This window comes from Somniosus microcephalus, chromosome 25 (genome assembly GCF_052327205.1).
Source record: "Somniosus microcephalus isolate GS21.2 chromosome 25, FLI_Smic_1.0, whole genome shotgun sequence".
NCBI lineage: Eukaryota > Metazoa > Chordata > Chondrichthyes > Squaliformes > Somniosidae > Somniosus > Somniosus microcephalus.
The window spans coordinates 55,537,071-55,550,787 of record NC_141011.1 but is presented as its reverse complement, the minus strand read 5'-3'; the positions used below and the strand labels follow the sequence as shown (position 1 = coordinate 55,550,787).

The following is a 13,717-nucleotide window of genomic DNA, read 5'->3' as shown; positions in this document are numbered from 1 at the left end:
AATGTGTAAGATATACATTACACCTCCCTCTTGAAGTGCCACTTTTTAAAAATCATTCTTGGGATGTGGGCGTTGCTGACGAGGCCGGCATTTATTGCCCATCCCTGATTGCCCTTGCGAAGGTGGTGGTGGGTGGTCTTGAGGGCCCGTGTGGTGAAGGTGCTCCCACTGCGCTGTTCGGGAGGAAGTTCCAGGATTTTGACCCAGCGACGATGAAGGAACGGCCGATATACTTCCGAGTCAGGATGGTGCATGACTTGGAGGTAATGGATCACCTTGCCCTTCTAGATGGTTCAGGTCGCGGGTTTGGGAGGTGCTGCTGAAGAAGCCTTGGCGAGTTGCTGCAGTGCATCTTGTAGATGGTACACACTGCAGCCACGGTGCGCCGGTGGTGGAGGGAGTGAATGTTTAAGGTGGTGGATGGGGTGCCAATCAAGTGGGCTGCTTTGTCCTGGATGGTGTCGAGCTTCGAGTGTTGTTGGAGCTGCACTCATCCAGGCAAGTGGAGAGTATTCCATCACACACCTGACTTGTGCCTTGTAGATGGTGGAAAGGTTTTGGGGAGTCAGGAGGTGAGACACTCGCCGCAGAATACCCAGCCTCTGACCTGCTCTTGTAGCCACAGCATTATGTGGCTGGTCCAGTTAAGTTTCTAGTCAGTGGTGACCCCCAGGATGTTGATGGTGGGGCAGTGGTTATGTTACTGGACTTGTAATCCAGAGGCATGGACTAATCTATTATACAACAACAACCCCACCATAACTACTGATCAAATCTCATTATAGTTGAAAATGACAAAGCAAGCAATAGACCGGTTACAACAGGCATGGTCAGTTCTAATCCAGTACAAATTTACTGTTCAAAACTGCACTCAGTGAAGGCACTGATTTTGAACAAATGCTGCGTGATAATTTATAAACGATTACAATTTTATTCGGTCTGCCATTCCATGCCGAAGCTTCCTGACATTACCGATTCATAGCTAAGCTAATCGGGTTTAGGGCCAGAGCTTTCTGTAGCTGTGTTGCTGCTGCTGGTGGGGGAGATGAGAATGGTGCTTCATTGTTCCACTTTGCCGTAGATCCAGCAGTGCCAGAGGAACACCCAGGACAACGTCAGGAGGGAGAAGCTCGACCCTGCCACGGAGAAAGCGCCTGCGGAGAAAGCTGCAGCACAACCCAGCCCCCCAGCCCCCACATGCTTCGCCACTTCAGATCAAAAGAAAACGGAATCGGCCAAGTCAATAATTCAAGGTGAGAGATTGTGGGCACCTTCCTTCCCTTTTAAGTCTGAACGCCTGATTTACAAAGGACCTCTCCGGGCAGTGCATAATTATAGAAAATGCGGAGGGTAACTGGATCATCTAAATATTGTGGAGAGGTTTTTCTGGAATTGCCTGCGTGGGGCCGAGAGTAAGTGTGGCGCTCCTCCGATGGCCGAGTCGGTAAAGAGACTGCCTAGTGTAGCACCAAGCTCTACAGACCATTCCTGGACCCGGTTCATTCAGACCATTGGTCACAATTGGTCTAAGTACGAGAGGTGGAGGGTGGGGGGTGGGGAAGGTGAAGCCGGCCAAGGCTGGTGCTCCTGACTGCTGTGTGGTGATCCTGGCCAGCGTGCCCACGTTACAGATCTTGGTCGAGAACAAGAGCAGGGTTGCCTCTGGTGCGCTCCGGAGCCAGCTGACTTCAGTGCCAGCCCTCGCTGTCCGCGCTCACTCTCTTGGAGAACGGCCCCTTGGGCGCAGTAGCTGAGGATTGCCTCAGTCTGTGCAAATGTGCACCAGTTCATATCTTCACGTGTGGAAGAGAGAAGAGAAAATGGAGGTCGGGGGGGGAACGTGTTTAAAATAGGTTCGAGTCAGGGATCACCTTGTCCTTCTAGGTGGAAGAGGCCGCGGGTTTGGGAGGTGCTGCCAAAGGAGCCTTGGTGAGTTGCTGCAGTGGATCTTGTAGATGGTCCACACTGCAGCCACGGTGCGCCGGTGGTGGAGGGAGTGAATGTTTAAGGTGGTGGATGGGGTAACAGGGACTCCTGGATCTGTGGCCGTGTACGGGGCTCTCGTACCTTTTACAATACCTCTCTGTAATCCGGTCTTTTTGATCAACCGGCACTACGCCGGTCCCGTCGGTGCCGGATAAACAAGAGTTTCCTGTATATTGTACATTCCTTTTGCTGTGTAAAGAATGGATTTTGAAGACTGAAACATTTTGGGATTCCGCTTTCATTTTGGAAGGTTTGACAAAACACCGCCTATCACTTTGGACCCTTTGGTGCCCAATTTATGCCTGTAAAATGGACACAGCACAATCCAATTTCTAGGCCCCGGTGTCTAACCCACTCCACCACCTTCCAAACAGGATTGATGAAGACCGTGCCCCTTTAATTATGGAGAAATGAATGTGGATTCACCTTTTGACCAATTGTTGAAAGTGTTGCCCCATATTTCCAAGGAAAACAATATTGGATAAGCCCCAAAAAATGGACTGTTGGTGATAGTGGAGAACACTCTGCTATTCTCTGCCCCAGAGGGCTGTGGAGGCTCAGTCGTTGAGTGTATTCAAGACCGAGATCGATAGATTTTTGAATATTAAGGGAATCGAGGGATATGGGGATAGTGCAGGAAAGTGGAGATGAGGTAGAAGATCAGCCATGATCTTATTGAATGGCGGAGCAGGCTCGAGGGGCCGAATGGCTGACTCCTGCTCCTAATTCTTATGTTCCACTGTTTGCTGTTTTAATAGAGGCATTAACCCATTTATTTAAATCGTTAACGCGCTCCCTAAAATAGCAGACGGTGTAATGCCCTGTGAACATGTCAAGTGCTCGTGTACTAATATCACCCACAATAATTTCTAAGCTGCAGACTTTAAGCAGCCTGTTGGGGCTTGAGGTCCCAGTCATTGTATCCTACTTACACAAACAGGTCTCCTTTTTAAATACAGTAAAAACAGAAAATGCTGGAAATACTCAGCAGGCCAGGCAGCATCCGTGGAGAGAGAAACAGAGTTAACGTTTCAGGTCAATGGCCTCTCGTCAGAACTGGTAAAAGTTGGAGATATAACAGGTTTTAAGCAAGTGTAGGGATAGGGAAAGTGGGAAGGAGAGGAAAGAACAAAAGGGGCGGTCTGTGATAGGCTGGAAGGCAGGAGAGATTAAATGACAAAGGGACGATGGTGCGAGGTGAAAGGAGATGGTAATGGGACAATTAAGAAACAAAAGATGGGTCTAGAGGAGGTGTAAATGGGAATGGCAGAATCATCAACAGCTGCCATCTGAAGAAATGGGGGCCGAGGTTATGGTCTGAAATTGTTGAACTCGATGTTGAGTCCAGAAAGCTTTTTTATTCCTAGTTTTCTCCCTCTTCTGAAGGCACGGACTGTGACTGGGCCACTGTCCCACAGACGCCAGCTCTCCTCCATACCTCACCCATGTGGCCATTTTGCACGTATGAGCTAAATGGCAAGATAGCGACATTGCAGCCACACCTGGTCCTGTCCTCATCTGATGTCTGCACAGGCACTTTCTAAAAAAAAAAGCCACTTGGCATGGCCAAGAGGTGGATCCTCACCTCGATTCCCCTCCCCCACCCCCTTCACCCCTCTATCATGGCTGCATCCCTCCCGAGCACCTCTGCCTGAGATTGGCTAACGTCGCACAACAACAACTTGTAGTAAAACGTCCCAAGGCGCTTCGCAGGAGCGATTATCAAACAAAATTTGACACCGAGACACATGAGATATTAAGGCAGGTGACCAAAAGCTTGGTCAATGAAGGAGGTTTTAAGGAGCGTCTTAAATGAGGAGAGAGAGGTAAACAGAGAAACATAGAAGATAGGAGTAGGCTATTCGGCCCCTCGAGCCTGCTCCGCCATTCAATGAGATCATGGCTGATCCTCCAAATTCAGTACCCTGTCCCTGCCTTCTCCCCATATCCCTTGATCCCTTTAGCCTTAAGAAATATATCTAACTCCTTCTTGAATATATTTAATGAATTGGCCTCTACTGCCTTCTGTGGTAGAGAATTCCACAGGTTCACCACTCTCTGGGTGAAGAAATTCCTCCTCATCTCAGTCCTAAATGGCTTACCCCTTATCCTTAGACTGTGACCCCTTGTTCTGGACTCCCCCGCCATCGGGAACATCCTTCCTGCATCTGTAGAGAGGCGGAGAGCTTTAGGGAGGGAATTCCAGAGCTTAGGGCCCAGGCAGCTGAAGGCACGGCCGCCAATGGTGGAGCGATTAAAATCAGGAATGCTCAAGAGGCCAGAATTAGAGGAGCGCAGAGATCTCGGGGGGTGGCGGGATTGTGGGGCTGATGGAGATTACAGAGATGGGGAGGGGCGAGGCCATGGAGGGATTTGAAAACAAGGATGAGAATTTTGAAATCGAGGCGTTGCTTAACCGGGAGCCAATGTATGTCAGTGAGCACAGGGGAGATGGGCGAACGGGACTTGGTGCACAGATCAGGTACTGAACCGCCATGCTCTGTATGGATCAGTACTACACCAGGCAGTGTGTTTAATCACTGAGCTACCGTAGCCTTAATTGTTTGTATCAAACACGAATTATTTAGGAGCTTCATTGAAATGGGAGTGATTTGAACATTTTGCTGAAGTTAGATTTATAAATCATTGTTTACACTTTTCTGTAATTTATCTAAGTAAGAAATTCCGTATTATTCACGTTCCTGTGTAGGAGAGGTTGGATACATGCTAGGAGAGAAAGAATACTTTCCCTTCCCCAAGATTGTTATTATCATTTGCCGTAGTCTCTGGGGAAACTGGGAATGTGGCAGCTGCTGTTCTGATGTCCAAACGGTTAAGTTAATGTGCGTGTGTCAGTAATGGTTAGTTAGGCTGGCTGCTCAGCCCTGCTCCCTAACAGGACCGAGCTAGAGTCAGTGTGTGATTGAAGTTGCGTGCACAAGGGATGAGCCTATGGACCAGCAGTGGGCTCCAGTGAGGGGGACGTGTGGAGACCGACCTCTCCTGACTCCGCACAGCCCAGCTGGTTGGTGCTGATGGAAATCTCATTGTGCATCACGCAGGCTCTAGTTTATTGCTCAGCCAGAGGCTCGATTCAGTCTTCCTTCATGAATTAATATTCGGATATAAAGAGGAAGCTTTGTTATTTCTTGCCTCTGCCGACAGGTTGTGCGCGTTACGTCAGCCGAATGTTGGATAGAAGGTTAATTGTTTCCTTTTTGCACGTTGAGCTATTTGGATTTACTCGCGTCTTTTCATTTTGTTGTTGCATTTGATGGCAATTATACCCGTTGCCCCTGGAGACTGCCTGGGATGTTCCAAGTATCATCCAAACACTTCTGTTGGCCAACAGGACAAGATGAGGCTTCAAAAATGTTTATAGGCCTCCAGAGCCAACCTGTTCACATAAAACTGCACTCCCGGATTCTAGCCGGGCATTGCCTGCGTATTCCAAGTGTCCCTACACTCTCCCTCTATATTCTTGACTCCTTTTCTGTATTAACCTGTAGAACTCTACAGGCGATGTACTTACCCACCCATCAACCGCCCCCTTTTTGGTTGAGATGGAAATCATTTACTTGATCGGGTAACCCTGAGATTCAAAGTTGCTCTGTGAGGTTCTCCTCTACATTGGGCAGTGCATTTCGTACCCAGGCCACCCAGGGAGCTGCTACAATGTTCCCTTTGGGCCCTGCGCAGCGCTCCAGGGCCCCTGCGCAGCGCTCCAGGGCCCCGCGCAGCCGGTGAGCCTGCATTATATTGAAAAAAACACGCATGTGCGGGCTTTTGAATGGGCCACACGGCCCCAAAATAAAATCGGGGGAATGTTGAACTGCTGGTGTCTTTTTTAATTGCTATACACACCGGTCATACAACAGGAAGCACTTGGATTGGTCGGCCGCTGTTTAATTATTCCTTTCCTTCTGACTGGTGCTGGGGTTTTGTTTCCCAGGTGCTGCGCACCCGATGCCTACTTCGCCCAAGTCACTGTCTTTCCCACGTGAGCCTGTGCAGTGAGTGTTAAAAGGCTATTTGGTCATGGTGGTGATGGTGGAGGGGGGGGGTGCGCACCGTAGCCAAGCCTGTTTCTACCCTCTCCTGAAGTCTACATCTCCTTATTTTATTAGGGCCCGCTGGATTGTGATCCAAAGCAAGAATCCTGGTTTTCCCTTCCCTCTCCACAGGTGCTGACCCCACTCTCAGTGCCCCTATCGCCAGCCTTGTTCAGATCAACTAGCTCAGCACAGCGCACATCTCGAACCTTGGACCTCCCTGGTTGCGTACTGGCACCGTGCCACGCCGAGTGGTGCACTGAGCAGCTCCGCCATCCAAGGCAGAGTGTGTTACTGGGAGTCAGCTAATTTCTGGATTTGTATCTGGTGCAGCGCGAAGAATTTGTACTTTATTCTCTGGTCGCAACACATGGAAGAAAAAAACCCCACTTCTGCTGTTGTTTAACATGTTGAAGAAACAAACTTTTACCACGTGCTTACGGCACAGAAAGAGGCCATTCGGCCCAACTGGTCCGTGCCGGTGTTTCTGCTCCACACCAGCCTCCTCCCACCCCTCTTCATCTCACCCCATCACCATATCCTTCTATTCATTTCTCCCGCTTTGTTTATCAAGCTTCCCCTTAAATCCATCCACGCTATTCACCTCAACCACTCCCTGTGGTAGCGAGTGGTGAACCTGTGGAATTCTCTACCACAGAAGGCAGTAGAGGCCAATTCATTAAATATATTCAAGAAGGAGTTGGATGTATTTCTTAAGGCTAAAGGGATCAAGGGATATGGGGAGAAGGCAGGGACAGGGTACTGAATTTGGATGATCAGCCATGATCTCATTGAATGGCGGAGCAGGCTCGAGGGGCCGAATGGCCTACTCCTGCTCCTATCTTCGATGTTTCTAAGTTCCACATTCTCACTGAAATTTCTCCTGAATTCCCGATTGGATTTATTAGTGACTATTTATAGCCCTAAGTTCTGGTCTTGCCCACGAGTGGAAACATCTTCTTCACCTTGGATGAGGAACTGTGCCCCGTTGTGATATTTTAAGAAAAGAAAAACAGCAGCTGTTTCCCCTGCAGCTAGGAAGAGTGCAGCTGGAGGTTGTGTCTCTCCCGTGAGAGCAGTCTCGGTTCTACGAAGGTATCTGTAACTGAGGTGGAAAGGACGGGTCGGGATCCGGTGAGAATTGTCAGTGTTATTCTCGGGCGCGATCAGATACGTAAATACAAGGTCACCTCAACCACCCCCCGTACATTAGTGAAGATTTTCTAAATGCTCCACATCCGTCACTGAGGTTTCTACAATTGACAGGCATTTTTTATGTTTGTGGTGGGTTAGAAGGAAATGGGAGGCATGGATTTCTGAGGTAATATCATCAGCGTGCTAAATGTTCCATTAGGCCCTGAAGCTATTGGAAAATGTGATTATCGAGATTAGATAATGAAGAATGGGAAATACTGTGAAAGCCAAGTTTAAAAAAAAAAGACCTTTCTTCTTCATGTCAGACAGTCTATTTAGTCAGCAACTTACAGCACCGCTGCTACTTGAGCTGCATATTTGTCCCCGTTCTGTGACTGAACCAGTCAGTAAGTGAGTTGGTTTCCGTTACTATCAAAAGTCACCTTCTCGCCTTTGTGGATCTGGCTGGGATTTTTCCGGTGCTGAGCTGCTCGAGAGGCCAGCCAGACCTAGCTTGGCAGAGCCGGTGCCAAAAGCTGCTGGCATGACCCCTTCGGCTTTACTGCCATGGGCACATTCGGTCAGAGGCCGGGCCTTTCACATTGGATGTCGTTTTTATACTCCAGCGCAGTACTGTGGGAGTGCTGCACTGTTGGAGGGGCGGTACTGAGGGAGCACAGTACTGAGGGAGCGCCGCACTGTTGGAGGGGCAGTACTGAGGGAGTGCTGCACTGTCGGAGGGGCAGTACTGAGGGAGCGCCGCACTGTCGGAGGGGCAGTACTGAGGGAGCGCCGCACTGTCGGAGGGGCAGTACTGAGGGAGCGCCGCACTGTCGGAGGGGCAGTACTGAGGGAGCGCCGCACTGTCGGAGGGGCAGTACTGAGGGAGCGCCGCACTGTCGGAGGGGCAGTACTGAGGGAGCGCCGCACTGTCGGAGGGGCAGTACTGAGGGAGCGCCGCACTGTCGGAGGTGCCGTCTTTCGGATGAGACGTTAAAATGAGGCCCCGTCTGCGCGCTCAGGTGGACGTAGAAGATCCCATGGCACTATTTTGAAGAAGAGCAGAGGGGAGTTCCCCCCGGTGTCCTGGGGCCAATATTTATCCCTCAATCAACATCAGTGAAATACAGATGATCTGGTCATTATCACACTGCTGTTTGTGGGAGCTTGCTGTGCACAAATTGGCTGCCGTGTTCCCTACATTACAACAGTCACTCCACTTCAAAAAGTACTTCATTGGCTGTAGCACTTTGTGACGTTCTGATGTCGTGAAAGGCGCTATAGAAATGCAAGTCATTCTTACTTTCTCTCTCTTTCTCTCTTTCTTTCACATCGCACACAATGCAAATGCTAACACCCCACTCACACAAACACACTCTCGGCAACAGGAGTCACAGGATGGCCGCCAGGAGCAGGGATGCTGCCCGATTTGACCCTCCGCCCGGGAGCAGCGAAGCCGATTCTGGTGCTGTCCTGTCAGAATGTTAAAGCGACTTATTTTGCCGTTCAAGTGGATGACATTTAAAACGCACGTTCCGGCCTGGCTTTTGGTGTATTGAATCTCTAAAGGTTGTGATTTGCGGTTTAAAGTAAGAAGCGCAAGGCTGGCGGGCGTTAGCGAGATTTTAATTCTGCCTCTGTTTGTGGGTGCAGTATTCCCCTGGGACCAGCAGACAAAGCCAACCTGTGAGCCTTTTCCCAGAGAGCATCTACAGCTGGTCGCTGAGGATTTCTGGTGGTCGCGTCTGTCTCATCTCGGACCATCTGTACAGTAAACTGTGCACGCACACAATGGCCCGCAGCCTGCACACTCACTTAGAAGTGCAAGAGCAAAGCTGTCACCACATATCTATTTGTGTCTGACTCTTAATGCTTAGTGGGTTTTCAGCAGTGCTGGTGGGAGGCCTGTGGGTGGAGGGGCCCTGGGGGGTGGGGGCACTGGGAGAGAAAGCTTCAATTCACTGCCAGCCAGCAGGCGTGGATTGCAGCCACGCTCTCTGACTCTTACCGTCGACTGGCCCACTTCCCCTTCGGGACCAGCCCCTTGTTTCGCTGCCTGTCTCAAATAAACCTCATTGTGTGTCGTGCTTTGATTTGTAAATCACTCGACCAGGCGGCTGCCCAAGTGCCAGCTGCTGCTTTTCTTTCAGTTGCTTCCTCTTGCTGGAGGCTGCGATTGTAAATTAGTTGCTCAGTCAGGGCTAAAGGAAAAAAAAATCCTTTCCCCCCCCCCCCCCCCCAACTACATGATCCAGATACACGGAATCAATCTCATCTTTCCCCAAAGGCTTGTCTAATCACAATCAGTTTGAGGGCGGGGGTTTATTCAGATGCCTGCAACCCGTACAATGTCTTACTACCACATTCTAATGTGCATATATTTGCTTAGGAGCTTGTTTGTCCTACAGGCTGCAATGTGGACACCTGTTCTTTAGTTCAGTACAGTTTTAAACCCAGCCCGCTGGCCTTCTCCCCCTCCCCGAGCAGCTTGAGGTTACTGTACTCAAGCCAAGATGCCCCTTATTTCCTTCAGGACGACGGGACAGTGCCTTCATTTGCATACAGCTGCAATCAGTCCGAGCTGGGCTGCCCAAAATATCAGCTCCAAATTACTAGGGCATCGTGTTCCAGTAAGGGACATTCTGATTGGGTAATGAGATTAGCCACCGGCCGAATGGATATAGTCGAGTGTTTGCAATTCATCCTTTACAAAGAAGATTAGGCTTCACCTCTCCGCGCCTCTGTTGCAGGAAGGAAAGACAAAGTTTGGCTGCAACAACTTGTTATTATCCTCCAGCGCTGGCAAGCTCTCGGGACCACTGCTTGCAAATTTTTTTTTTCTTTTAACAACTGCTCATGCTTCTGATTGATTTCCCTTTCACCTTGGAGTTAGTGACATGGGAAGAAGAAAAAAAACCTTTTCAGCCACTTTTTTTATATTTTAAGCCAGGCTTTGTGGTGGACTCATTGTCTGGCGCTGGCTTCGACTTTACTGATCATCTGTGACCTGGCAGATTGCGTCGGGATTACGCTGGGCTGTGGTCGACGCTAAACAGACAGACCGCCAGGTCTGTGCCTCCTTCACAGCCGCTTCCTGCAGGCGCCAGCTTCAGCTGTGAACAGTAAGCCTTAAAGTTAGTAAAACCGCGTGTCGTCATCCCATCGCTTCCTCGAAAACTTTGAGAAGTCCCTTTCTTTAAACTCCGGCCTTCTCTGAGACACTCTTTGCCGGGATGAGCATCTTGTGACTTTGGAATGTAGGAATTGCGGATTCCCCTTAAATCTCTAACGTTGACCAAACGTCGCCACTTGAAGTCGAGGGTATCGCCCTCTTTATTTAAAGGCTTAAAACGCACCTTTTTTTGGGGACCCACGAGTTGCCAGTTAGGGAAGAGCTGCAACTAAAAGGATCGAATGAAATAAGAAAACCGAGAAGGAAGCAATGAAAGGGCGTGAGCTGGGGGTGTGAACCCGCGGATGTCACTTCTGCGCGGGTGAGTTACTCTGTTTTTCACCCCCCCCCACAAAAAAGTCTGAGAGTTCGTCGTTCCCAAGAGGAGTGGAATTTTCCAGTTCTATACCTTGTGTTATTCAAGAATGACCGTTTCTACTGAACCTGTACTTTGGCTGAGAATGTGCGGTATTTAAGACTCAAGGGGGTTAATTTTGCCTTTGTGCGGATGGTGTCGCGCGGGCCATAGCGAGCCAGTCTGCAAACCCGTTTCACATCTCTTCCCCATTTTTGTACTTCCATTGGCTTCAAAGGGAGAGCCGTGAAGCAGGCTGCGGACTCGGCATCACCCGTGTTACACGATCGCGCAGAGTCGAGATCTAACTCGGTGTCTTTCAGAGTCGCGCAATGCACTTCTTGTCCTGCCTGGATGGATTTTGTTCCCGGCTATGGTGCATTTATATTCTGACGAAGGGTTTCGACCTGAAACGTTGACTCTCTCTCTCCACCGATGCTGCCTGGCCTGCTGAGTTTTTCCAGCATATTCTGTTGTTATTTCGGATTTCCAGCATCTGCAGTATTTTGCTATCGTGCATTTATATTCATAGATACATAGATAGATACATAGAAGATAGGAGCAGGAGTAGGCCATTCGGCCCTTCGTGCCTGCTCCGCCATTCGATGAGATCATGGCTGATCCTTTAATTCAGTATCCCGTCCCCGCCTTCTCTCCGTAACCCTTAACCCCTTTTGCCCGTAGAAATATATCTAATTCCCTCTTAAATATATTTAATGAGCTGGCGTACACTGCCCTCTGTGGCAATGAGTTCCACAGGTTCACCACTCTCTGAGTGAAGAAATTCCCCCTCATCTCTGTCCTAAATGGTTTAGCCCTTATCCTTAAATTATGTCCTCTAGTTCTGTTCTCACCCGCCAAGGGAAACATTCCTTCTGCATCCAGTCTGTCTAGACCTGTCAGAATTTTATACACTTCTATGAGGTCCCCTCTCAATCTTCTAAACTCCAGTGTGTACATCCCTAAACTACATAGTCTCTCCTCATAGGTCATTCCCGCCATTCCTGGTATCAGCCTGGTGAATCGCCGCTGCACCCCCTCCATGGCAAGAACATCCTTCCTCAGATGAGGCGACCAAAACTGTACACAGTACTCGAGGTGTGGTCTCACCAGTGCCCTGTACAGCTGCAGCAAGGTATCCCTGTTCCTGTATTCTAACCCTTTTGCTATGAAGGCCAGCATACCGTTTGCCTTCTTGACCGCCTGTTGCACCTGCATGCTCGCCTTCAGTGACTGGTGTACAAGAACACCCAGGTCTCTCTGTACTTCCCCCTCTCCCAATCTATTGCCATTTAAATAATAATTTGCCCTCCCGTTCCTGCACCCAAGGTGGATAACTTCGCACTTGTCCACATTATAGTGCATCTGCCATTTATCCGCCCAATCGCCCAGTCTGTCCAAATCGCTCTGGAGCTTCCTGGTCTCTTCCTCTGAGCCCACCCCCCCTCCTAGTTTAGTGTCGTCTGCAAATTTGGAAATGCTGCATCCGACTCCCTGATCCAGGTCATTAATGTAAATTGTGAACAGCTGGGGGCCCAGGACAGATCCCTGTGGTACCCCACTTGTTACTGCCTGCCATTCAGAAAATGAGCCGTTTATTCCAACTCTCTGTTTTCTATCTGACAGCCAGTTCCCTATCCACGCCAAAACTTTCCCCTTTATCCCATGAGCCTCAATTTTCCATGCTAATCTTTTATGTGGGACCTTATCGAAGGCCTTTTGGAAGTCCAGGTACACCACATCTACTGGCTCTCCCCCATCTATTCTACCAGTTACTCCCTCAAAAAATTCCAATAGATTAGTCAAGCACGATTTACCCTTTGTAAATCCATGTTGACTCTGTCCTATCCTGTCCCCATTTGCTAAGTGCTCCGCTATTTCATCCTTAATGATGGACTCCAGCATTTTGCCCACAACTGATGTAAGGCTTACAGGTCTGTAATTACCTGCTTTTTCCCTACCCCCCTTTTTGAATAGTGGGGTAACGTTAGCTACCCTCCAATCCATCGGCACTGTTCCCGAGTCTAATGAATTCTGAAAAATCATCCTTAGTGCATCCGCTATCTCTAGGGCCACCTCCTTCAGTACCCTAGGATGCATGTTATCAGGCCCTGGGGATTTGTCCACCTTCAATCCCTTTAGCTTCTTTAACACCATATCCTTAGAGATATTGATTTGCGTCAGTTCCTCCTTTGCCAATGTCCCTATTTTTCCCGATATCCCAGGGAGGTTTTTTGTGTCTTCCTTCGTAAAGACTGACCCAAAGTATGCATTTAGTTGATCTGCCATTTCCTTATTTCCCATTATATATTCCCCCGTATCTGACTGCAATGGACCAACTTTGGTTTTCACCAGTCTTTTCCTTTTGATATACTTATAAAAGCTTTTGGAGTTAGTTTTTATATTTTCCGCCAGCTTGTTTTCGTAAGCTATTTTGCCCCTCTTGATTATGCCCTTTGCCCTCCTTTGCTCTATCTTAAACTGTTCCCAATCTTCCGCTCTGGCGCTTTTTTTGGCTATTTTATACGCCCTATCTTTGGATTTTATGCTGTCTCTAATTTCCCCTGTTATCCACGGTTGAGTCACCTTTTTAGATTTCCTTTTATGCCAGATTGGTATAAACAATTTTTGCAATTTTGTCATTCTATCTTTAAATGTTTGCCATTGTTTATCTACCTCCAGTCCTCCCAGGAACGTTGTCCAATCAGACCTACTCAGTTCCCGTCTCATGGCATCATAATTCCCCTTGTTTAAATTCAGGACCTTAGTCTCTGAGTCAATTTCTTCGCTCTCCATTTCGAGTGAGAAATCGATCATGTTATGATCGCTCTGACCCAAGGGTCCCCGTACAACAAGATTACTGATTAGTCCCTTCTCATTGCACAGTACCCAGTCCAATATAGCCTGTTCCCGAGTTGGTTCCTCGACATATTGATCCAGATAACCATCCCTCAAACACTCAAGGAATTCCTCCTCCTCATTATTTTTACTGATTAGGCTAGTCCAATCTATATGTAA

The 13,717-nt window shown here is 48.8% G+C and overlaps 1 protein-coding gene across 5 annotated transcripts in view; it reads left to right on the top strand.

The window, feature by feature from the left end:
- Positions 1 to 13,717, top strand: part of phc2a (polyhomeotic homolog 2a (Drosophila)) — a 313,528-nt gene that overhangs the window by 267,192 nt on the left and 32,619 nt on the right. For 4 of the 5 annotated variants that reach the window (XM_085967521.1, XM_085967519.1, XM_085967518.1 and 1 more), the window contains one exon: positions 1,082 to 1,253. In XM_085967521.1, coding sequence (XP_085823647.1) covers positions 1,082 to 1,253 — 172 coding nt within the window. Of the gene's footprint in view, positions 1 to 1,081; positions 1,254 to 9,825; positions 10,667 to 13,717 lie in introns of those variants that run through there. The other variant, XM_085967523.1, reaches the window with a different exon arrangement.